Genomic DNA, 26841 nt, shown 5'->3' on the forward strand with positions numbered 1-26841 from the left:
CCACGAGTCCCTGGGCCGCCCTGGGACTCTTCCTCCTGATTGGCTGAGATACAGCCGTGGCACTATTGGCTCCTGTGGTTGTCAAAGTGAGTGAGCCAATCAGGAGAGAGAGGGGGGGGGCGAACTGCACCTCCGTATCTAAATGGACACGCAGAGTTGAATGGACATGCAGAATTGCAGCTCGGCTCTGGTGCCCCCATAGCAAGCTGCTTGCTGTGGGGGACACTCAATAGGAGGGAGGGGCCAGGAGCAGGAACAAGGGACCCGAGAAGAGGAGGATCTGGGCTGCTCTGTGCAAAACCAACTGCACAGAGGAGGTGAGTATAACATGTTTTTTTTTTTTTCGAGACTTTACAATCACTTTAAGCTGTAAAGGCAGTGGCCAGGGTGTAGGCATGCCACAGCCATAAATGCAGCAGGAGTAAAACCTCCCGATGCATAACGGGCGGCAATGAATTGGGCAACGCAGCAGCCACATTAGGATATGAATATAGATAGGTGCCAAGAAAGGCCACCACCAAGTGAATCAATTCCATACAGAATGTTTGTATGTGCACAAAGGCATTTAGGACCTTAAAGTATAACTAAAAGCATTTTTTTTTAAATTTTGGATAGAGTGGAGAGGGATTAGAACTAGTGATTGACCGATATCGTATATTTTTAATGCCGATAACGATATTTTGGTCATCAGATATCGCTATCAGCCGATATTTTCTGTAAAAAATTTTTTTTTTTTTTTCTAAAGATACTCCTTGTGGAGGGATCTGGGGGTCTAAAACACCCCAAACCCCTCCTCTGCACTGAAAAGCATTCAAAAGCCAAGTTTTCGCTGTTTTGAATGCTGTCAGTTTTTTTAATTTGGTGCAGAGAACCCGGAAGTGATGTCATGACATCACTTCCGGGTTTTTCACATGGAGACCCGAGTCTTCTCTTCGGCGGCAGTGGAGGTAGGATGCCCAGGTCTCCCGGTGGGACGGGAGACCCGGGCGAGCCGCGGAAGGTGGCGGGAGGGGGAGAGGTCCCCTCCCGCTCCTTGTAATGACAGCTGAGCGGCTTCTCAGCCGCATCAGTTGTCATTACAAGTCAGCCGACCGTCGGCTATGGACACCAGTGCCGGGGTGATGCCTCTAGCTGCAGGCATCACTCCGGTACAAGCACTTTCCCTAAATATCAGTAACCTCAGGGGCTGATTCCGATATATCGGGGAAAGTGCATATTGGCCCCCAATATATCGGTGTTGCCAATAATCGGCCGATCCCTAATTAGAACACCCGTCAGGTTTTTATTGTTGTCTGTGCCCATTAGGGAAATGTACCCTCTCTATTAGTCAAGTTTACTATTATCACCAAAAAAAAAAAAGAAGAAAATCCCAAATTTTGGGTTGTCCCCACAAAAAGAATAATGGGGATATATTCCAATTGGAGCACTAACTCTGTTGACCCTGGTGACAACCAGGATTTCCCCCACTTTAGCACAATTTTTTCTCACTTCCTATTTTGACTATGGGACAGGAAGTGAAGGGAAACCTCCATTGGGACACAGATGGCAAAAACAAACCTTACAGGGATTATAACACTCCCTTACTTTATTCAAAATGAAAAAAAAAAAACATTTTGCCTTCATTTCTACTTTCAAGGTCCAGGATAAGCCAAATGACGCCTTTCATGGTACTGTGAACAGTTTGGTGTAGAACCCCCTTGGACTGCTGCTGAAGAGTAACTAACCTCTACATCACTAGTTGCCCACCAGACACCCTCACGGAGGCTGCAGGGCCTTCCGGATCTCCACTGTCCATCGATGCATTTTTTCGGCGGTTCGGGAAGCATTTGGGCCCAGGTGGAGGTGGGGGGTGCGCTGAAGCGTTTCTCCAACTATCCCTGCCCCATCTGATGTCTCGGATTCTGAGTCTGAATCAGCCACTGCAGACGTGGGCCTCCCTACCGGGTCTGGTACCTCGGGCTGTCTCCTCGGATGATGAGGACGACATTTCACCTCCCCTGCCACGCATGATTCAGGCGCTGGTGGATGCACGGGTTGTTTCGGTGCGTGACACCCTGCGATTTGGAGGCCGCAGTGGCGGCTGGACTTGAAGCACAGGTAGCATCTGGCATTCACATGCCATCCAGTGCAGATTATTTTGCCAGCAGGCTCATGTAGGATGGGACCGTCTGGGACGTTCCCCTGGGGTGTCTAAGCGGCTGCTAGACGTTGCCTTTTTTGTGGAGTCTCTGGTACAGTGGACTGCACCGCCTATGGTGGACGTGCGGTCTCTAGGATGAATAGGACTACCGTTGTTCCGGTGGAGGAATCCCTGTCCTTTAAGGACTTGGGGGATAGGATGGTGCGGGCTGTGGCTCATGATCTGTACTCCCTGGCAGGGTCTGCACTGGGAACAGTGTTCATGATTGCCCTTGCTATGCTGACTCTGTCTAATGGGCGGGGTTCCAACGCCATGACGTGGTGAAAGGCAAGTCCCTCCTGTCCTTGGGGAGCTGTTGGACCAGCTGGTGCAGGGGCTGCAATTTGTTTGCGATTCCGGGCTGGACTTGGCTCCTTTTTTTCTTGGGTCACCTGTCGGTTTCAGCGTTGGTTATCCGGCGAATGCTTGGCTGAAGTGTTGGTCTGCGGATCACACTTCTAAGAAGGCCTTAACGGATCTCCCTTTTCAGGGGGATCGCCTGTTTGGCGCTGCCCTGGATGACATTATGCAGGGGGCTCACGGGGGGAAGAGTGCTTTCTTCCACAGGCTAACAAGGGTAAGGGCCTTTGTCACGGACGGGGTCCCTCCCTTTCGGCTCAAAACAGTTATTCGTCCCTCGGGGACAGTCGATGTGGCAAAGTTCTTTAAGACTTCCTCTGGTGGTTCCCAACGACATTGGTCTGGTGAATGAGAGATCATTTTTTTCCAGGCCTGTGGACGAGGCCTACTCGGCCTGAAGGTGCGCCCTCATCCATCTATGGGGTAGGGGGGAGTCGTCCTTGCCGGTTCTCGACCTACGGCTAGCCCGGATCCCAGGCAGCTGGGTTCAGGAGGGCTTGCGGTACAGTTGCAAGATCGGGTTTCGATCCGTTTTTTTCCAGTGAGTTGTTCTCTTCCATTGTATGGCTGTTCCCGGATTGCTTGCAGTGCTCTGTGGGGCTGTGCAGGCTTTGGTTCAAAAAGTTGAACCTTCTGGCCCTTTAAAGGTTCCGTGCGGATCAAAAACTCAAGGTGGTATCGGTTCGCACGATGGTGGCTTTCCTACCTCAGGGGGATTCCTGGCCTCCATAGACATCAAGATGCCTACCTTCACATCCCGTTGTGTTCAGGACACCAACGGGTTCTCTGTTTATTGCCACGGGGAAGGATCTCTATCGGTTTGTGGCGTTACCCCTTGATCTCACTTCTGCTACTTGGGTCTTCACAGAGGTGTTGACTCCGGTCCTGGCGCTGTTGCGCCAGCGGGGCATAACGGTCCGGGGTTCCTGGCCGATCTGCTTCTCCGTGTGGAATCCCCTACGGTGCTGACAAACGAATTTGGAAGTCACCATGAGAACTCTGGAGGAGTTCAGGTGGGTTCTGAACCTTCAGAAGTCCTCCCTGGTCCCTTCCATGAGACTGGACTATCTGGGCCTGACTTTGGACTCGTCCTCCATCAGGATGTTTTCTCCCCCCTCGGGGAAATAATTCTTGGAACTTCAGACTGTGGTTCAACTGTTGCTGTCCCGCACATGGTCGTCTCTTCGGACCTGCATGCGAGTTCTGGGACTTGTGGTGCCATCTTTCAAGACGGTCCTATTCGCTCAATTCCTCTCTGGGATCCCCCTGAAGGTAATCCTTCTCGAATGGGGCTAGAATCCGAACTCTCTGGTCTTTCGGACCCGGCAGAGCCGGCTGTCTGGGAGTCTTGGTCTGGAATCCTTCCTCCCCTTTTTCATAGAAACATAGATTGTGTCGGCAGATAAGAACCATTTGGCCCATCTAGTCTGCCCAATATATCTGAATCCTATGAATAGTCCCTGGCCCTATCTTATATGAAGGATAGCCTTATGCCTATCCCATGCATGCTTAAACTCCTTCACTGTATTTGCAGCTACCACTTCTGCAGGAAGGTTATTCCATGCATCCACTACTCTCTCAGTAAAGTAATACTTCCTCATATTACTTTTAAACCTTTGCCCCTCTAATTTAAAACTGTGTCCTCTTGTGGTAGTTTTTCTTCTTTTAAATATGCTCTCCTCCTTTACCGAGTTGATTCCCTTTATGTATTTAAAAGATTCTATCATATCCCCTCTGTCTCTTCTTTCTTCCAAGCTATACATGTTAAGGTCCTTTTAACCTTTCCTGATAAGTTTTTTCCTGCAATCCATGTACTAGTTTAGTAGCTCTTCTCTGAACTCTCTCTAGAGTATCTATATGCTTCTGGAGATATGGCCTCCAGTACTGCGCACAATACTCCAAGTGAGGTCTCACCAGTGTTCTGTACAGCGGCATAATCACTTCTCTCTTTCTACTGCTTATACCTCTCCCTATACATCCAAGCATTCTGCTGGCATTTCGTGCTGCTCTATTACATTGTCTTCCCACCTTTAAGTCTTCTGAAATAATTACTCCTAAATCCCTTTCCTCAGATACTGAGGTCAGGACTGTGTCAAATATTCTATATTCTGCCCTTGGGTTTTTACGCCCCAGGTGCATTATCTTGCACTTATCCACATTAAATTTCAGTTGCCAGAGTTCTGACCATTCTTCTAGTTTTCCTAAATCCTTTTCCATTTGGCGTTTCCCTCCAGGAACATCAACCCTGTTACATATCTTTGTGTCATCAGCAAAAAGACAAACCTTACCATCGAGGCCTTTTGCTTTGACAATTGTCACCACGGATGCAAGCCTGTCCGGGTAGGGAGTCCTCGGCAGGTTCTCTGCTTACGCAACACCCGTGGCTCCTGTCATTCACCAAGGGGGCACCAAGGGTGTCCTTGTGGCCTTGGAAGTGACAATTCGTTGGGCAGAGCGCCTTGTTCCAGCTCTTTCCACTGTTCTCTTTCCAGGTGTGGAATCTTTGGCAGGCGGATTGCCTCAGTCTACAGGCCTTGGATGCAGGGGCATGGTCCCTTTATCTAGAGATGTTTCAGCAGTTGTGCCTTCGTTGGGGGCACTCCAGGCGTGGACCTGTTGGCGTCGCATCTACAGAATAGTGCTGAGGTTTGTGGCCCGCTCCCAGGACCCTCTGGCGGGTGCGATGGTGCCACCAGGGGTTCGATCATGGGCAAGAACTTTCGCTGATTTCAACTTGAACGATGCCGAGGAGTTTAGCATGGTTACCTGCGCCTGGTCGTGTGCTCACGGACGGGCCAAGGTCAGTATCGGCTGCAGTCTGCCTTTCCTCCTCTCACGTTGCTGCCAAGCATTATTCACAGGATTGAGGCGGAAGGCATTCCGGTCTTTCTCATGGCTCCGGACTGGCCTCGTCGAGCTTGGTACGCTGACCTGGTCAGGCTAGCCACGGACACGCCATAGAGAATTTTTCTCAGTGGGGAGTTATTGTCTCCAAGGCCGATCTCCTCTCCGACTTACTGTCGCTGGCTTTGCAAGCTTGGCTGTTGAAAGCCGGGTGCTGAAGGACAGGGGATTGTCTGCTTCAGGGATTCCCACCCTGCTTAATGCATGGGAAACAACTTCGTCGTATGTTGTGTGGGCTCTTACTCGGTGACGCTTGGTTCTTCCGGTGCGACCTCCGTCACCAACTGGGGACCTTGATTTGGCGCAGTCGGTTCTTCCAGACCCTCCTTTTGCGATTATCGAGGGTATCCCCTGCCTACCTTATTACAGAAGGTGTCCTTCTTGGTTGCTGTCACTCTGCACACAGGGTATCAGCACTGGCGACATTGTCCTGCCGTTCTCCCTATATGTTGGTTCTTGGGGCCAGGTGGTACTTCGTCCGGATCCGTCCTTTCCTCCGAAGGTGGTTTCTAGTGTTCACTTGCACGAGGACATTGTATTGCCATCTTGTGTCCTAAGCCCCCTCATGCTACGGAATGTGCGCTGCATACTCTGGATAGAGTTTGGGCACTCGAGGTGTTCTTGGCGACTACCGAGTCTTCCTGTAAGTCTCTGTGCTCACGGATGGCCCAAGAACAGGGCTTCCTGCGTCTGCTGCGACTATTTCCAGGTGGATCGCACAGTCAGTGGTGCAGGCTTCTTCAATTAAGGGTCAGGTCCTACATTTCCCTGTTTCGGGGCCTTCTACTTGGGCGCCTAGTGCTTCTTGGGCTTTTCTCCATACAGGCATCTGTGCTTCAGGTTGCAAGTCGACTACCTGATCGTTTGTTCACACCTTTACCACGTTTTATAAGGTAGATGTGCTGGCATCTGCAGATGCCTCTTTTTGGCCGCAAGGTCTTTTGCTGGCTGCTGTTTGGAGGGCTTTTGGCCTTCCTTGAGGGTGTTTACTGTTTGTTTCAGGTGGGCCTCATCTTTTGTTCTGACAAGTCCTATGTTGCCTCGGTCGGCTATGTTTAGCTTTGGGGACTTGTTCTTTTCTGCTGTTTCCACCCCTCATTTTATGGCACTGCCTTGGGACGTCCCTACTGATATGAATCATTGTCCGTCAATGAAAGATAGAGAAAACTGGATTTTGGACTTGCCATAAAATACTTTTCTCTTAAGTTCATTGACGGACGCAGTACACGCCCCTCTATTTTGAGTTTGGTTGGTGTTACTTTCTGACACTGCTTTGATACAAAACTGACATCCTATGCTGGAAGAGAGAGGGTGTACCCTCCGGGACTGCCCGAAGGCGTAGCCAGAACTTTACTCTGCCTACTCCTGTAGAGGGCAGTATAACCCTACTGATATGAATCAGAGAACTGCGTCCATCAATGAACTTGAGAAAAGGATTTTACGGTAAGTCATGAAATTGAATTTTTGTAAGAACTTACCGTAAAATCCTTTTCTCTGAGTCCTTTGACAGACATAGCTTTCAATGCTTCCTCACTATTGGGTTATGCGCCATCTACAGGAGTAGACTAGGCAGTGAAAACTTTCCACTCAACACGCCTATAGGGGCTGTCCCTCACGACATAACCCCAGACACACTGTGCTCTCAAATCAGTTCTGTAGCAAGCAGTGAAAGAAAAAACAACCAATCCAATTTTAGAGGGGCGGGAGCTGCATCTGTCAAAGGACTCAGAGAAAAGGATTTTTTACGGTAAGTTCTTACAAAAATCTAATTTTCTCTATCGTCCTTTGACGGACGCAGCTCTAAAATGCTTCTTCACTATTGGGACGTCCCAAAGCAGTGTAGGCATGAGGGGTGGGAAAACGCAACCAACTGTTAACGTACATCCAAGGCTAAAAAACGTAGCCAACTGGGCAACAAAAAAAGCTCAACCCAAAGCAACAGGCGCTTACCCCCAAACAAAAAATTCACCTCCATAAAGAGAAAACCAAATCTCTTTGTCAAACAGCAGCCTGCAAAACCTTGCGGCCAAAGGAAGCATCCGAGGATGCCAACAAATCAACCTTGTAGAATGTGGTAAAAGTGTGCACAGACGACCAAGTCACCGCTTTAAACACCTGAGCAACAGAAGCCTGATGAAGCCCAAGAGGCAGTCAGTGCTCTAGTAGAATGCGCCCTCACAGGGAAAGGAGGAACCTGACCCCTTAACAAATAGGCCTGAACAATTGTCTGCCTGATCCATTTTGATATGGTCGCAGCAGACACAGCCGAATCCTTAGGAGATCCCTCAGGCAGGTCAAACAAGGAATCAGAAGTCCGAAAAGACTCCGTGGCGGACAGGTAAACCCTGATCGCCCGAACCACATCCAGTGAATGCAAAGCAAATTCCTTGGGATGCTTGGGCATAGCACAGAGTGAAGGCATAAAAATATCTTCATTGAGGTGGAAAGCAGACACCACCTTAGGGAGAAAAGACTGATTAGGTCGTAGAACAACCTTATCCCTATGAACAACCAAATAAGGTGAACAGCAGGACAGAGCCACCAACTCAGACACTCTGCGAGCAGAAGTGATAGCCACCAAAAAGGCAACCTTCTGAGACAACAAAGGCAGAGATATCTCCCTAATATTTTCAAAGGGGGGCCGTTGAAGAACGGACAACACCAAATTCAGATCCCCGGTGGCAAAGGGGATCTCCTCGGCGGAGCCAGATGACACACCCCTTGAATAAACGTGCGGATCAAGGAATTAGACGTCAGAGGACGTTGAAAGTAAATGGCTAAGGCCGACACCTGACCTTTAATCATACCTAAAGCCAAGTGTTGTTCAACTCCCTTCTGCAAGACTAAGACCCTTGCCACCAAAAACGAGCGAGGATGCAACTTTTGTGACACACCAGGCAATATACATCTTCCAAGTACGATGAGAAATCTACCAGGAAGTAGCCTTCCTAGCTCTCAACAAGGAAGAAATCACAGAATCAGAGAGGCCTCTGTCTCTCAACACCTGGCCTTCAACAGACATGCTGATAAAGCCAGCGACCGTAAAGCAGGATGGAAGATCGGCCCCTGAGACAGCAGATCCTCTCTGAGGCAGCCGCCAGGGAGGCTCGACGACCATCTTCACCAGGTCTGTGTACCAAGACCGGCGAGGCCAGTCTGGGGCAACCAGATTTACCGGCACCTGTTCCACCGCCAACCTGCGGAGGAACCTTGACAAGAGCTGTATCGGAGGAAAGGCATAAATCAGCCGATATTAATTCCACCACCAACGCGTCTGAGGCGTCGGCCAGAGGGTCTCGAGCCCTGGCCACAATCCGCTCTACCTTTTTGTTCAGACGAGATGCAAACAGATCCACCTCCAGAGTTCCCCATCGGGCAAACAGGAGACGAAAAACATCCGGATGTAGGGACTATTCCCCCTGATCCAGGACTTGGACGACTCAGGTTTTTACGTCTGCCAATTCTCCACACCTGGAATGTGAACAGCGGAGAGAGCCGGAACATGTGCCTCGGCCCAAATTAGGATCTCCGCCACTTCCCTGGCCGCCTGGACACTCTTGGTGCCCCCCCCCCTGATGATTGATGTAGGCCACAGCCGTGGCATTGTCGGATTCCATGCAGCCGAGGCGTCCAATGGAGCAGGCAGAGTTTGATCGCCCTTAGCTCCAGGACATTTATCAGTAAGGATGATTCCTCCAGGGACCACGTTCCCTGGACACAAGAGTGTCCAGCACTCCACCCCAGCCCGACAGGCTGGCATCCATGGTGACCACCGTCCACAACAGCGGCAGAAAGGACCTGCCCTGGCTCAGAGCAGGCGACAGAAGCCACCAAGAGAGCTCTGACCTCGTGTGACGTCTTACACATATCATTCCATCCAAGGACTGTGGGTCCTTGTCCCACTTGACAAGAATCCCTGTTTGTAGAGGCCTTGTGGCAAATTGAGCAGATGAAACCACCTCGAAATTCGACACCATCAGCCCCAAGGACCTCATACATGTCCGCAGGGAGGAGAGATCGTTGATCAACATCAACCTGATCTCACCCTGCAAGGTCTGAAGTTTTTCCTCTGGGAGAAAGACGCTCGCACAAATTGAAAAAGCTACTCCGCCACCGCAAAACGGAGATACCGCTGATGACCCTCGTAAATAGGTATGTGCAGACATGCATCATTCACAGCTATGGAGGCCAGAAAGTCCCCTTGATGTAAAGATGCTACTACCGACAGAATGGATTCCATCCAAACTTCTGCACCCGCACAAAGCGGTGCAGTGATTTGAGGTCCAGAATTAGACACATTTTGCCCTCCTTTCTGGGCACTGTAAACAGGTTTGAATAAAAACCTCAAAATCGTTCCTGCTGAGGAATCGGCACAATCACTCCCCGTGCAAGGAGAGTCTGCACTGCCTCCCTGAGATCCTTCAATCGATCCGGAGACAGATGGAGAGTTGATGGAAATAAACTGTCTGCTGGGCGAGACCGAAAATCCATCTTGTACCCTGAACAAATTAGTTTGTGAACCCATTTGTCCAGAATCAGAGAAGTCCATTGTTCTTGAAAGTAACGCGGACGTCCCACCACCCAGAATCGGGTGAGGACACCCACCTTCATGTAAAAGAGGATTTGTCCGCCAAACCGTACCGGCTAGTCTTGGGCTTACCCGACCAAGCCTTCCTGATTCCTCCAGAAGGCTCTGAACGGTTTACCGTTTGCTCGTGCCATTGCGCCTGTGAGCCGTGAAGGAGGGTCCCCTCTTACTGTGATGTGCCTTTGAGGATTGGGGTAGCAGAGAACTCTTACCCCCGTTAGGTGACCAAGGGGTCCCCAAACAGGCGTTCACCCAAAAATGAGAGATCAGGTAAGGCCTTCTTAGAAGCCTGCTCCGTTGACCAGCTCTGCAGCCACACCATGCGGCATATGACAATCCCCACCGCTGACACTCTGGCAACCAGAGGAGCCACATCCAGGGCCGCAGCACACAGGTACAACATGGCCTGGGCCATCTGGTCCGCAAGCTCATCAGAGCCGGGGGACTTGCCTCAGCGGTCAAGTTACCCCTAAGCACTGCAACCCATTCTGTAAACGTCTGAGAAACCAGGACGGACGCGAATACAGGTTATAGTATCGAGCCCGCCAGCAAATACAGGTGGGGGGAAAGGGATTCCACCCATCAGTCTACTGGGTCCGTAAACATCGGGGAGACTTTCACAGGTACCACAGTAGATTTGTTCTGGAAACAGGGCGATCCACCTTATTTGAGACTGAGTCAGCAAAGGGATAACGGTGTTTAAAGCGCTTTTGCACCACTAGCATGTGCTTAATGCGCCATTGCTCATTCACCAAATCATGAAAGTCTTCGGGACAAGGGAACACCTGACCCGACTGGGCTCTTGCGGGAGCCAAAAACTACCCACTGTCCTGACTGTGTGGGCTCATCATCCATTTTCAATGTTTCCATTACTGAAAAACAGTGCTTCCACCTTAGCGCGTTCCCGCGCTGCAGCCGAGGAGAGCAAATCCTCCTGACCATCTGACTGCAAGGACAGGGATCCCTCAGGGATGGGATTGTCCGTGGCGACCATATCAGGCTCTGAATCAGAGGACTGAGAAGGCAGTGGCCGTGTCTGGGTAGCAAATTGTTTTATCACAAACTCTACCTTTGACACCAGATTTTTCAAAGTTGCAGACAGAGACATGAGAGACTGCGATCCGGATGGTCTGGCATGCGCACTAATAAAGTCTAAGGGGGAATTTTAACCTTGGGACTCCATTTTGCAAGTTTCAGAAAAAAAGAGTGCATTGCCCCTTTAAATCGCAATCGCGCTGCATCCGGGCCCCCCCTTAAGGCTGGCAGGAGCAAAAGTGTGCTTTAAGAATACATACAAAAAAAAAAAAAAAAACCTTACTTTATCACCCCTGAGAGGTAGCTGCTCTGTAATGTAATCTCCAGCATTAAAAAGTCTGACAGGAAGTGACATAATCACCATTAATTAGAGCCCGCACACTGCCTGTGTAGGCTCAGGCTACAAGAAAATGGTGCCAATAGTAAAGTATAGGAAGCTTAAAAACACTTAAAATGGCAGCTGCCAGCGCTGCCATGCGGTCAGGACCCAGGCATGAGGCCACTGTGGGAATCCACCTAAAGGGAACCCCCAGGACAAGGTAACATTTATTAAACCCCCCCCAGGCGTCAGACGCTGACTATAGAGCCCCCAGTGGGGGCAGGGAGAGCAGGGCTTGTCCCGATAGGCCTGGGGGATCTTTCAGAGAAACACAGCCTTGTTATTCCCAGGAGTGGGCCCACATCTCCCCCCCAGAGGTCTGTTCCAGGGACACGGGGGGCGTTGCATCACTCACCATACCATGGACCGGGTGGGCTCCGCTCCGAAACAGCTTGCCTCCCACCCTGAGTGGGGGTGCTGCCAGCCAAAAGAGGTACGCTGCGACTCAGGGCTTTCCAGGTCAATGCGTCCCGGTGAGGCATCCGCTCGCAGGCTCGTCCCCATCCACCGGGGCTCCGTCGTGGCGAGGCCTGGGCGGACCACAACCTGCTCACGCTTGTTGGCCAGGCTGGGAGACCGTAGGGATCTAGATTATCCAGTGCGAAACCTCAGCCCAGCTGTCGCTTGTAGTTCACCAGGATGATCCCCCTGACACTAGCTAGCAATAGTGAGTAAAGATAAACAAACAAACATTCTTAAAAAGAAAAACTGAGACCGGAGTCCCAGCGGGAAACCTAGGTCCTACTCCTTAACTAGGCAGCAAGAAACTGATTTGAGAGCACAGTGTGTCTGGGGTTATGTCATGAGGGACAGCCGCTATAGGTGTGTTAAGTGAAAAGTTTTCACTGCCTAGTCTACTCCGGTAGATGGCGTACAACCCAATAGTGGAGAAGCATTGAGAGCTGCGTCTGTCAAAGGACGATAGAGAAATCTAGTTTTTTATTTTAACTAAAAAAAAAAAAAAAAAGCCTTTACAATCACCACAAACACAAGGGTAATTAAATGTTATGAATGTATATTCAAACAATTTTACAGTGTGTAAGAGAGAAGCATTTGAACATCTGCTTTTCTTGCTTTACAAAATTATCTATAAGAAAATAAATGCATTATTGTGCTTTCATTTAAGTTACAGAACTTTAGTTGAATTTTAATATAAGTTGTATCATCTTCTCTTTCGCTTGATGCATGGTTGTAGGGCTGCCACGTGGGAAATCCAAATTTAGAGACTCCATCCACCATCAATAATATGTGCATTACCGGTCACATAGGCAGCCTATAAAAGAAAGAAGCTTATAAACAACTTTGAAACCAGTGCCAAACAATATAATGCAGTAAACAAATTTTCAAAAATATTTCCATGACAAATACTCCTTCGGTCTTTGTTGCTTTACCTTATAAACTGTTCTGCTGCAGTTATTTGTGAATTCTGCACACTAGTGGTTCAGGGCCACAATACATTTTGCTTACAGAGAAAAGCTTGGTACACACCAACCCGTTGGGTTAAACGAAAGAAAAAAACTGACAGCTCCAGTTGGAGCCGCTCTACTAAGTGTTAGTGACGTTAGTACAGAAATCTCCCCTGCTGTTTGTGTACTGACAGGGGGGTGGTCCCCCGCCAGAACACTCCGGCCAGCGCTCTCAGCCATTGGATGAGAGCGCTGATCGGGAATCAGTCAGGTGGTGGTTTACCTGCATGCTCGTCCAACAGAAGCTGGCTGCCTTACACATGTCTGTCGGACCGGCTGCCATACACACGGGCTAAATGTCAGCTGTTTTTTATTGAGCCAGCCGATGTTGTCCGACTTTTGGCCCGAATGTACAGTGGCGTCGCTATGGGGGTGGGGTGAGACCAGACTGGCACCATGTCCTGCATTGAGAGGGGCTCCACGGCTCCCTCCTCTTCCTCCTTTCCTTCCAGGATCCCCTCAGCTATATGCAATGTGCGGGGAGAAGGGAGTGAGGAAGAGACTGACAGGGTGTGAGGGGTCTGACTGTCCTAAATACCCCCACAGGCTGCAATCGCTTTTCTCTCCCCACCAACTGCACACACTGCAGACCAGACTATAGCCGCCTCCTCCTCGGCTCTGATGTTTCAATTACACAGGCCCGGGAGGAAGAGTTGAGGAGGAGGAGGGGGGGGAACAATGAACTACAGCATCTGCTCAGGGCTGAGGTTTGTAATAACAGGAGTCTTGCAGGGGAGGGGGACATGGTGATTGGGAAGGAGGGGGGCCTGGGCAGGGAACAATTATGCTGCCAGGAGTGATTTTAGGGAGGGAGTTAGAGGCTATGTGCTAGGAGGGCGCATTGCACAAGCCAAAGGGCATAACCAGAGATTCGTAATGACCGGTTCTGGTATTAAACGCAGTCTTCCACTCTTCGCCCTCCTTGATCCTTACGAGGTTATACACGGCCCTTAGGTCAAGCTTGGTAAAGACCATTGCTTCCTTGAGGCGATCGAACAATTCAGTAATCAACGGAATCGGTTATGCATTCTTGACCGTGATGCGATTGAGGCCCCTATAATCAATGCAAGGTCTCAACTCACCCCCCTTTTTTCTTTACGAAGAAAAAAACGGCACCCGCTGAAGAAGTGGACTTGCGAATGTGCCCCCGGGCAAGCGCATCGGCAATGTACTCCTCCATGGCCTTATTCTCCGCAACCAAAAGAGGATAAACCCTGCTACGAGGGGGAATGGCACCAGGTTGCAAGTCTATGGCACAATCGTGTAGACAATGAGGAGGAAGGGTACCAGCACGCACCTTGTCAAACACTGAATCTGAGGAGGTACAAGTACCTTAACAGGCCCATGGATACAAACAGCGCCACACTGTGGAGACCAAGAGAGGATCTCGACCGACTGCCAGTCAAAGGTCAGATTGTGTTTCTCAAGGGTACCCCAAAACAACAGAGTAGTACGGGGACAAAATAACCTGGAAACAGGTTGACTCCCTGTGAACAGCCCCTATCGCTATATCAACCGAAACAGTCTTGTGGGTAACCTGTGCTGGTTGCAGGGGTCTGCCATCAATCGCCTTGATAACTAGTGGAGAAACCCGAGGCTGCAAGGGTATGTAATTTGCAGTAGCAAACGTACTGTCAATAAATTATCCATCAGCACCGGAGTCTACCAACGCCTGAGTAACCAACGAACCCGTTGCCCAGGAGAGCACAACCCTAAATAGCGGTTTATGTTTACGGGAAACTGGGGAAGAGGAGATTCCACCCAAGATCTGCCCCCGACAGGACCTTAGGTGCAAGCGTTTCCCGGACGAATCGGACAAGATTTCAGGAAATGGTCACCAAGACCGCAATACAAGCACAGGCCCTTCCTCCTCCTAAAGGCCCGCTGAGCCTTGGAAAGGCGAGTGAACCCCAGCTTCATGGGTTCACAACCAGACGCACCATCCTCAGGAGGTATGGGAGGTGAGGGAGGAATGTGTGGGAAAGATAACGTAAGAGCCAATTTGGTAGGAGGCCCCCGCAGCTCCTTAACCACTTGCCGACCAGCCGCCTTTCCTTATACAGCGGCAGGTAGGCTCTGTCCCGCAAAAGGACGTAGCTGTACTTAGTTTTGCAGGACAGCTAGTGGGGGTGCGCGCACGCGCCAATTGGCCAATAGGGGGAGCCAATCAGCGGGTCCGGGCGGCCGCGATGTCCGCCGGCACCCACGATCACTCCCCGTGGAGACAGAACGGGGGTCTGCCGATGTAAACAGGGCTTACCGCTGTTCTGTCAGTAATGAACACAGGGATCCTGTGTTCCTCCTATTTAGGAACACAGGTCTCTGTGTTTATCCAGAAAGCCCATCCCCCACACAGTTAGAAAGCACCTCCTTGGGACACATTTAAACCTTTGATCGCCCCTGGTGTTAACCCCTTCCCTGCCAGTGGCATTAGTACAGTGCATATTTTTTAGCACTGATTACTGTAGTAACATCACTGGTCTCCCCCAAAAGTGTCAAAAATGTCAGGTGTCCGATCTGTCTGCCGCAATCCCACTAAAAAATCACTAATCGTCGCCATTACTAGTAAAAAAAATAAACAAAAGAAAAATGACAAATCTTTCCCTTAGTTTGTAGACACGATAACTTTTGAGCAAACCAATCAATATACACTTATTAGGATTTTGTTTTTACCAAAAATGTTTTCATTTTTTAAAATACATTTTTTATTGGGAATGTTTTATAGCAGAAAGTAAAAATGTTTTTTTTTTCAGAATTGTCGCTCTTTTTTTGTTTATAGCGCAAAAAATAAAAAAATCGCAGAGGTGATCAAATACTACCAAAAGAAAGCTTTATTTGTGTGAAAAAAAGACAATAATTTTATTTGGGTACAGCGCTGCAATTGTCAGGTAAAGTAACGCAGTGCCGTATCCTAAAAAATGGCCTGGTCATTAACCACTTCAATACCGGGCACTTTTCCCCCCAGGCCAATTTATAGCTTTTAGCGCTGTTGCATTTTGAATAACAATTGTGCGGTCATGCAACACTGTACCTAAACCAAATTTATGTCATTTTTCCCCACAAATAGAGCTTTCTTTTGGTGGTATTTGATCACCGCAAGGTTTTTCTTTTTTGCTAAACAAATAAAAAAATACCGAAAAGTTTGAAAAAAAAAAAGTTTTTTTGTTTGTTATAAAATGTTGTAAATAGATATGTTTTTTCCTGCACGGATGAGCACTGATGAGACCACACTGACAGGCACTGATGAGGATGCACTATGTGGCACTGATATGTAGCATTGGTGGGCACTGATAGGCGGCACTGATAGGCAGCACTGATGGGCAATAATGGGCACTGGTGGGCGGCACTGATAGATGGCAAAGATGGGCACTGGTGGGCAGAACTGATGAGGAGGGCACTGGTGGGCTCCCTGAGCCCTGATTGTCATCCATGGTGGCCATGGTGGGCATCCCTGGGGTCATGGGTGGGCATCCCTGGGGTCATGGGTGGGCATCCCTGGTGGTTCTAGTGCCCCCCCCTCCCAATTGGACATTGGAGACAGCTGGTCACATGGTAAAGAGCCTACGTGAGTAGGCTCTTTACCAAGATCGGAGAGTGGGGCACGCAGAGCACATTATCCTGCCGCCGTCGTATGACGTCCGGTCAGGATAATGTAACCACCTTCCCGTCGTCATTTGCCTATAGGGCAGGCGGGAAGTGGTTAAGGGGGTAAAACCTCTTAGTCTCTCCCGGAGCATGGAATCTATCAAAATCAGGAAAGATTAATTAAAGCGTTGAGCTCATCAGGGAGATCCTTTGCTGCAATCTCGTCCTTCAATGCATCGGAGAGACCATGAGAGAAGACAGCCACCAGAGCCTTATTATTCCAGCACACCTCTGCTGCCAGGGTATGAAATTCAATGGCATACTGATCAACAGTTCGTATACCCTGTTGAATGGACAGGGGCTGCTTTTCAGAAGAGGCAGAGCGAGCTGGCACATTGAATACCCTACAAAAGGAGGCAACAAAACTCTGGTAATCGAGTATCACAGGATTATCGTTCTCCCACAAGGGATTCGCCCACACAAGGTCTTGTCCGAGAGCAATGAGATTAGGAAGCCCACCTTGGACCTATCATAAGGAAACGCCTGAGGAACCATCTCATAATAAATGCCCACTTGGTTTAGGAAGCCATGGCACTGACTCTGTTCACCCCCATACTGCTGCGGAAGGGGGGCTGAACCAGTCATCCCCCTGGTAACAGCGACTCCAGCTGCAACTGCAAGAGCAGGAGTGGCAACAGGAGCAGCAGCAGGTGCAACAACAGGAGGAACCACTGGCCTAGCAGCACCAAGAGCAAAGTGCGCAAGCAACGTCTGCAAAGCCTGAGCGAACTGACCCAAAAGGTGATCTTGTTGATCGAGCCTGGTAACCAGCATGGGGAGCGTAGGAGTACCTGCATAGTCAGGATTCATGTCCCTTATGTACTGTCAGGGTGCCAAGAAACCAGACCACACGGGAATGCAAGTAAAATAAAGCAGTTTATTGAAGCAAACAATAAATGCACAGCAAGAGTGAGGAAGTGAGAGCAGGAACAAGCTGCGGTCAAGCCCAGAAACGGTTATTTGTCCAAGCCGTGGTCGAGTCCAGAAGTGGGTAGTCTACTGATGCTGGATCATCTGACGATATTGGGTCTGCTGATGCGGGGTCAGGAGAGTCATCAGCCAAGCCAGATCATACATAGAAGAACATACTATAGTCAGGTGTGCAGCATCATCACTGTGTGACACCCAGGCAGCAGGCAAGTGATGATGCAATCCGAGTTTATAAGAGGCAAGAGTCTGAACATGTCCAAGATCGCTGCCAACAGGAGGGCAAGGTAAGACCTTGACACTGAAACAGGTTGGTAGATAAGAATTTCTGACTTCTATTTCCTGATCTGCTCTCTAGTTTTGGTTTTGTGACTCAAAGTACTGAAGCCAGAGGGCAAATTAGCCATGCAACTAAATCTTTATATTAAAGCAGTAGCATTTTTAAATAGAATGCATAATACTGGTAATACTGGTAATTGTAACTGGTAATTGTAATGCTTAAATTACCTCCTGTCTATTAGCCTTCAGGTTCTCAGGGTTCAAATATTGATCTTCCCTACACAGAATGTGATTGTAAGGCTCCGTTCACATGTAGGCGTTGGCGTTTGTTTATCGTTTTTCTGGCGTTTTAAAGGCGTTTTTATAGGCGTTTTTGCAAGCGTTTGCAAGCGTTTTACAGGCGTTTTTTTGGGCGTTTAACAGGTGTTTTTGGTGACCAATGGAAAAGCAGAGTGTTTTTTTTTACAACATTTGCAAAGGAACCTCCCAGGGACCTCCTCCTCTGCATTGGACCTCCCAGGGACCTCCTCTTCTGCATGATCTTTTTTTTTTATGGTTCTGGACATGCTACAGAGCTGAAACTTCACAGGTACACTTTTTAGACCCCCCAGACACTAAAATTAAAACTAAATCCAAAGAAATCTTTTTTTTTTTTTTTTTTTTTTTTTAAATTTTTTCAATAATTGTCTCTCTATCAAAAACGACAATTTTTAAGAACTTTTTTTTGCCTGATTCATAGTCCCTGGGGCATGATCCAGAACCGTAGGCACATTTTAGGGGCATTTATTTGGTTTTAGGGCTTCAAAATTGTGTTTTTTGATTCCATATATATATCTACATTACGGTCACCTTGGCATAGCAGAGTCAATTTACCCTATACTACATTACGGTCACCTTGGCATAGCAGAGTCAATTTACCCTAAACTACATTACGGTCACCTTGGCATGGAAGAGTTTGGTCAGCCTGGCATAGCAGAGTCAGTTCACCTAAACTTCGTTACGGTCACCTTGGCATGGAAGAGTTTGGTCAGCCTGGCATAGCAGAGTCAGTTCACCTAAACTTCGTTACGGTCACCTTGGCATGGAAGAGTTTGGTCAGCCTGGCATAGCAGAGTCAGTTCACCTAAACTTTGTTACGGTCACCTTGGCATGGAAGAGTTTGGTCACCCTGGCATAGCAGAGTCAGTTCACCTAAACTTCGTTACGGTCACCTTGGCATGGAAGAGTTTGGTCAGCCTGGCATAGCAGAGTCAGTTCACCTAAACTTCGTTACGGTCACCTTGGCATGGAAGAGTTTGGTCAGCCTGGCATAGCAGAGTCAGTTCACCTAAACTACATTACGGTCACCCTGGTATGGCAGCAGGCTACGGTCACCTTGGTATGGCAGGGTCTGGTCACCTAAACTGCCTAACTGCTGTTCTCCATGTTTCAGGAAAATGTGCTCACAGCAGAGGCATGCCAAGGGGGTGGAGACCTGGGTGGAGAGCTGGGTGGAGAGTTGTGCTGTTTGAGCTGATCAGGAGCAACTAAACGCTTGTAAAACGCTTGTGAAACACCAAATATCACTTTACATTGAGGTCTATGGGACAAAACGCCTGTGATCTGCCCAAAAAGAAGCTCAAGTACTTTTTTGAGCGTTGGGCGTTTTCCTTAGGGCGTCAAAACGCTCAGATGTGAACAGGGGTCATTGCAATGAATGGGATTTGTCTTGTTGGGCGTTTTGAGAGCTGATCAGTGAGCAGAAAAACGCTCCAAAAACGCCTACGTGTGAACGGAGCCTAAATGTTTGAATTAAAAAAAAAAAAAACCTGGGAGAGGTGGGGATGGGGCCGAGCTGTGCTGTGTGTAGATGCATACAGCCTGACTTGGGATCAAGCCTGCATGCTATGTCAGAAGGCAAGTAGCCAAGATCGCCAGCGGGGACTCCAGACAGGGGGGTTAGAGGCCACTCTGTGCAAAACCATCACACAGAGCAGGCAAGTATTACAAGCAGTCCCTGGCTAACAAACATCCAACTTAGAAATGCCTCCTACTTACAAACAGAGGCAAACAAACATATCAGAGCAGCCCTGATGCTCCTTTTCTGGGGTCCCTGCCTCCTGTCCTGGCTCTTCCAGCCTTCAGAGTGCCCCCATAGCAAGCTGCACTGTAACTGGGGCTGAAACAACTAGTCAAAATAATCAATTATAAAAACAGTTGTCAACTATTTTTATTATCAATCAGTTGGTCAGCCAATTAGTTGGCCTGCATACAGAATGCATTATTTGTGTATATATCAGGAAATACAGTGCAGCACATATACAGCTCAGTACACTGTTTATATATGTAAGTAAGAGCCTGAGAACTTGTGAATATGTGAGGAGCCATGCCTCATGGGACATGTAGTCCCGGGCAGGAGAAGGAAGTCATTTAACTGCTTTAAGACCGCCCGCCGCACATTTACTGCAGCAGGCAGCCTCTCCTGCGCAAACCGACGTAGCCTTACATCGGTCGCACGCCTGGTGCTGGGGGGCGAGCGCACGCTGCCGCCGGCGGTACCGCCCCCACTAGGCAGCAGAGATGCCGATGCACAGGGTCGGCAGTTGCCACCGGGCACCCGCGATCGCTCCCCGCTGAGAGAGAACGGTCAGCTGTTGTAAACACAGCTGACCGTTTTTCTCTCTGAAATGATCACAGAGCGCCTATGATCCTTCTATATAGGATCACAGGTCTCTATGATCATTTTATAAGCCCATCCCCCATACAGTTAGTAAACACTCCTCTAGGCTCACACTTAACCCTTTGATCACCCCTGGGTTAACTCCTTCCCTGCCAGTGTCATTATTACAGTAAGCTATAAGACACATTTCCAGTTCATGCGCTAATCCTAAACTTGGTGATGGAAAATGACTATACAAAGAAAACCTGAAGGAGGCCACGCCTCCAAAAACGTATAGTCATTACAACCAAGAAGTGTGATGCGATGTCGGGAGGATTGCCCCCCAAAGCCTGTCTGCCTGTAGTTTCCGATAGCCTTCCCGTCATCTGGCGCATGCGCGGTGCTAGTTGGTCCGGGCGCAGGCGCACCCTGAGCTGCGGACCCCGAGTCAGATGCCACCACCTCCAGCAGATTGAGAGTGAATGGATGGCAATCAGGAGTGCGGTCATCCACAGGAGAGAGCTGCTGACGTCCTGGGGTTCAATCGATGTGTATGATATGTTTGACATTCATCTTCCATATGTGAGTGTATCATCTACAGGTTTTTTTTTTATCTGCAATAAACAGTGTTATGCTATGGCGGTCATGCGCTCTTTTCCTTTTTTTTCTTTGCATCATTATTACAGTAACAGTGCACATTTTTAGCACTGATTATTGTAGAAATGTCACTGGTCCCGTCCCCCCAAAAGTGTCACAAATGTCAGTTAGGGGTCTGATCTGTCTGCCGCAATGTCGCAGTCCCACTAAAAATCGCAGATCGCCAACATTACTAGTAAAAAAAATTTTTTTTTTTACCAAAAATATGTAGCAGAATACAAATTGGCTTAAAAGGATGAAAAAAAAAAATGTTTTTTTTTTCTTTGGGAATGTTATATAGCAGAATGTAAAAAATATAGTTTTTTTTTTTTTTTCCAGAAATGTCGCTTTTTTTGTTTATAGCTCAAAAAATAAAAATCGCACAGGTGATCAAATACCACCAAAAGCAAGCTCTTATTTGTGGAGAAAAAAGGACATCAATTTTATTTTGGTACAGCGTCGCATGAGTGCGCAATTTTCTGTTAAACTAATGCAGTGCCGATTCACAAAAAATGGCCTGGTCATTAAGGGGCCAAATCCTTCCAGTCTAGAAGTGGTTAAAGTGATACTAAAGGCAGAAGTTTTTTTCCCTGGTTATAAGGGCACTCTGTACTATACTTTGCGGATTAGGGACACTCTGAAGGCTGGAGGAGCCAGAAGCAAAACCATTGTACAGAACAGGTAAGTATGACATTTACTATATTTTTAAAATCCAACGTTTACAATCACTTTAATGGCTCTGTGGATATGGAAGATCAGCATCTGAACCCAGAGAAGCTGGAGGCTTGATAGACTAGAGGTTAGCATTACAAATTAATTTAAAGTAAAGGTTTACAAGTATTGTGCGTTATATTTAAAACGATTATATCCATGCAAAAAAAGTCTAAGCCTTTAGTACTGCTTTAAAAGATTGATATCCCCCCTCCTCCATCCTTCATAAGGCTCCATGTCTGAATCCCATTTAAAATTCCCTGTATGATTGGTAATTAAAAGCTGAGCTCATCATTTCCCTAGGAAAGCTTATAGCAAACAACTTCTATGCCTCTTCCATTTTCCATTCCTCGTCATCTAAAGGGTTTCCCAACTAATAGAAGGCCTCCAGTAGCCTATAGTTTAGATAAGTCGATTAGGCATCTATGGATATCTTTATTCCATTGTACCTATTTCCTCTTTTACAAACCTGCTTCCACTCATAAGGGTCAAATATTTGAGTCTAGACCTTCATGTCATTTTGTACTTACTTTTCTTTGAAAATGAATTAAAAATTTACAAAAAAAATGAAATACCCTGTATATATGACTTCTGGGTATATATATTATTACTTTGTTTCACAGTATAAATTACCCTCTTATAGAAGTTTTTATCCACTGTTTTTGTACTATAAAAAGGGCAGGTGATAGAAAAAGCATGCTGCTGCTACTACATTTTAGTGACAGCAGGTGCAGGTAGCTTGTATTAAGCTACCTGCCTATGACAAGGGAATTTGTCATGCATAATATTATATTAAAATCATGTCTGAAAATATGCAAAACAGTGTTTTAGGTCTTTTTTCTTTTTATTTCTTTAAATAAAAATTTTGACCTCCGAGCCTGATGCTGTGTACCAGATACAACCTCTAATAGTATGTATACCTCTGCGATCAGTTTTTTCAGAGTGGATTAGATATTTTGTTCCCTAACCATATAGCTGGTTGTTTATATTTAGCACTGCATATAGATATTTAAGAATAAATTGTCGTTTTTTTAAAACGTTACATATTAACTAAACCACACCACACTTTTTTTGAGGTTTATATCCAATTAATTAAAACAATAATTGACTAACTAATTGATAATGAAAAAATGGATTTTTGTAAAATCTTACCGTAAAATCCTTTTCTCTTAGCTCATTGACAGACGTAGTCCTCGGTGATACACCACCTTCGGGTTATGTTGCCTCCACAGGAGCAGGACTAGACAGGAAATTAAAAAGCTCTGACCACACCCTAGGGGCAGTCCCAGAGGGTATATCCTCTCTCTCTCTGCCTCAGCAAATCAGTTATGTGAAAAAGCAGTCTTTAGAGATTTTAACCCAACTCAAAAAACAGAGGGGCGGGGACTACGTCTGTCAATGAGCTAAGAGAAAAGGATTTTACGGTAAGATTTTACAAAAATCCATTTTTCTCTAGCGCTCATTGACAGACGTAGTCCTCGGTGATACACCACCTTCGGGACGTCCCAGAGCAGTATCACAACTGAGGGGTGGGAAAATGGAAATCAAATCCCAATCTAGAAGGCCCAACCGGTGCCAACTAGAAGTTTACAATGCTCATCCTTAATGATGAGACTCAACAAAAAAAGAGAAAACAATTTTTTTTTTTTTCCAAACAGAAAAAAACCCTCGAGGTAGACCACCGGTCTCCTCAAATTGCGGCCTGCAAAACCTTGCGGCCAAATGAGGCATCCGCCGATGCCGTCACATCAATTTTATAGCATCTTGTAAAGGTATGTACTGACGACCAGGTGGCCGCCTTACATACCTGGACCACTGACGCCTGATGGCGAAAGGCCCAGGAAGTACTGAGCGCTCGAGTGGAGTGCGCCCTAACAGGGAACGGAGGACTCTGACCCTTCCTTAATAGAATAAGCCTGTACCACCGTTTGTCTAATCCATTTGGCAATGGTCGCGGCAGATGCAGGCAAACCCTTTCTGGGGCCATCCGTGATCACAAAAAGTGAATCCGTCTTACGGAATGATTCCGTAGCTTTCAGGTATACCCTGATTGCCCGAACCACATCTAAGGAATGCAACGCATGTTCCCGATGATGCTTGGGCTGAGGACACAAGGAAGGTAGTACAATATCTTCATTCAGATGAAAATCTGAAACCACCTTGGGAAGAAAAGATGGCTTAGGATGAAGTACTACCTTATCCCTATGAATCACTAGGTATGGGGACTGGCATGATAATGCAGCCAGTTCTGACACCCTGCGAGCAGAAGTAATAGCCACCAAGAAGGCCACCTTCTGGGATAAAGTAAGCAAGGGAATCTCCCTGATGTTTTCAAAGGGAGGTTTCTGTAGAACCGACAAAACCAAATTAAGATCCCAAGGCGGTAAGGGCGCGTGGACTGGAGGAGCCAGGTGCCGCACCCCCTGGATGAAATTCCGCACCAAGGATTTGGTAGCTAAAGGCTTCTGAAAGAAGATTGCTAATGCTGAAACTTGACCCTTGATGGTGCTCAAGGCTAGCTTCTGCTCAACCCCCTGTTGCAAAAAGGCCAATATTCGAGACACCGAATAGGTACGTGGAGGAAATCCTAAAGATTCGCACCACGCAATATAAGTTTTCCATGTGTGATAATAGACTTTGCTGGAAGTCGCTTTCCTTGCTTTAATAAGGGTAGGAATGACTGAAGCTGACAAACCTCTGTCCTTCAGTACTTGGGTCTCAATGGCCAGGCCATTAAACCCAGCGACTGTAAAGCATGATGGTAAATTGGTCCTTGAGACCACAGACACTCCCTGAGACGAAGTTCCCACGGAACGTCTACGACTAACATGTCCAAGTCGGCCAGGCCGGCTTGAGGAGGCCAGCCTAGAATTTCTAGGACCACTGGCGCTGATTGGATCTGAACCAGGCGTCCCTAGAGGTATCTGGCCCCGACCATCCGAGAAAGTCTGGTCGTTTTCTGTTCCCACACATTTATCAGATACCTGATAGTTATCAGGAAAGGTGATCTTTTCTGGTTGAACCTCAGGGACCGAAGTCACCCGACTAGAGGCTACTTGGCCTATCTGGTCAACCAGATCCGATTCCTGTGAGGTATCGGGACTAATCTTAGGAAAAGGTAAAGGAAAAGATCTATTCAGGGAACGGTAATTACCGCTTCCTGTAGTACTTAAATGTTGGAAGGGAAGAATCGCACCGGTAGTAGTGGTTGATGCTCGATCTAATGTCCTGAATACCGGTGAAAACGTCCCCCCCACCCTGAAACCGGGTGGGGGCGCACCTTCAGGCTGTGTACTCCTTTGCTTCGGGTTTGGCTGGGTTGGTCCTTTGCTTGTCCGACCAGCCCTTCTTGAACCCTCCTGGAGGAGTCTTGCCTTTCCCGCTAGTACCAGCCGGGCGCCCTTTATGGGCGGTAAAGAAAGGTCCTCGCTTGTTGCGAGGTCCCTTAGCTTTAGCAGCCTGTGGCAAAAAAGTGCTCTTGCCCCCAGTGGCATCCTTAATGATTTCATCTAGGTTGGCCCCAAATAGACGATTCCCCTGAAAGGGGAGATTCGTCAAGGTCTTCTTGGAACCTAGGTCAGCTGACCAGCATTTTAACCATAGCACACGTCTGAGGATCACCGCTGTCTTAGATGCATACCCTAATAAGGGAGTAGTGTCCAAGGCTGCGTCACAGATAAACTGTAGCCCTTGTATAATCTGTTCCATCAAATCAGATGTCTCCTGGGGAATATCTTTTCCCCTAAGATCTTGGCGTACCATTTTCGCCCATTCCGTAAGTGTCTGGGAAACTAGACCAATAACAATTACTGGTCTAAAAGCTGACCCTATCAGAGAGAAGATGGTGCGGGACTCTGCTTCCATCTTTCGATCCACCGGATCCTTAAAGGACGAAGTGTCCTCCACTGGAATAACCGTGGCTTTATTTAGCCTGGAAATAGGCGGATCCACGACTGGTGGTACCGTCCATTTCTTAATGATGGATTCCTCAAACGGATAGCGTCTAGCAATACGCTTGGAAATAGTAAAGGTACGTTTAGAATGCTCCCATTCTCCTTTCATCTGATTACCGAAACATTTAGGTACAGGAAAAGCCTTCATCGTCTTGATGGGCTTATTAGTACCAAAAGGAATCTCTGTTTCAGTTGCCTCTGCCGGTAAAGCCTCAAGTTTTAAGGTTTCCTGCACTGCCACAACCAGTGCGTCCACCAATGCTTCTTCCTGAATAATAGCAGGAGAAGAAGCGTCCTCCTCACTGTCTGAGGGGGCTTTACCTGGGATAACAGCCCTTGCAGAGGAACCTGCAACTGCCGTGACCACCTCTGAATCTGAGTCAGAGGTGTCAGATGGTATAGGGGTAGGCAGGGGTCGCTTCCTTGACCCCCGTCCCTGACAGGCCGCCTCCACCCGAGCCACCATAGACTCCAAAATTGCTGTAAATGACTCTATACTCTGTGCACCGGCGGGTCCCGTGGCCCCCTCGAGGGAAACAGGTGGGGGAATATGTGTGGCAGGGTCCATGATAACTCCAGTTACTTCCTGGATAATATAATTCAAAAATAAAACTTTTCTTTTTTTTTTTTTTTTTTTTCGACCCCCAGCGCCACAAAAAGCCCCTTAGTGTTACCTGCTAGGGATCCCTATCGATCGAGAGAGAGAGAGATAGACCCCCAGGCTCACCACTTGATGCTCAGAGTTTAACTGCAACAGGTTACAGCGCTGTCTTAACAAACAGGAAGTCTTTTGGCTGGCTGCCCAGGAAGAAAGGAGGCGGCTCCGCCCCTCTGTACGCCTTCCGGCGCCTCCCCCAAGCTCCACGAGGTGTTTGGATCACCTCAAACATGGCCGCCCCCATGCTGGAGACACGAGGCTACGCCAAAATGGCGGCTCGTGCGATCCAGCAAAAAAAATGGCGGCGGCCCGTACTGAATAGCGGTGTGCTGCAGGGCACACAACACTCTCACTGCATGGGGATATGGCGTGGTTGGCGGTACCGGCCCTGGCGGACCGCATGGCCGTTCGGGAGGCCTGCTAATAGCTGGAGATCTGATTAGGAAGGCAGTCTACATGTCCGTGGCTTCTGACTGGTAGGTA

At 48.1% G+C, this 26841-nt stretch overlaps 1 protein-coding gene across 1 annotated transcript in view; it reads right to left on the reverse strand.

Moving 5' to 3' along the window:
* Nucleotides 1–12557: 12557 nt before the first annotated feature.
* BDH2 (3-hydroxybutyrate dehydrogenase 2) overlaps nucleotides 12558–26841 on the reverse strand; it is a 100140-nt gene continuing 85856 nt past the window's right edge. Inside the window, exon 10 of the mRNA XM_082274127.1 lies at nucleotides 12558–12718. Within this exon, the coding sequence (XP_082130253.1) occupies nucleotides 12665–12718 (54 nt within the window). The 3' untranslated portion in view covers nucleotides 12558–12664. The remainder of the gene's footprint in view (nucleotides 12719–26841) is intronic.

The sequence above is a fragment of the Pelophylax lessonae genome (genome assembly GCF_965119305.1).
Source record: "Pelophylax lessonae genome assembly, chromosome: 1".
Lineage (NCBI taxonomy): Eukaryota > Metazoa > Chordata > Amphibia > Anura > Ranidae > Pelophylax > Pelophylax lessonae.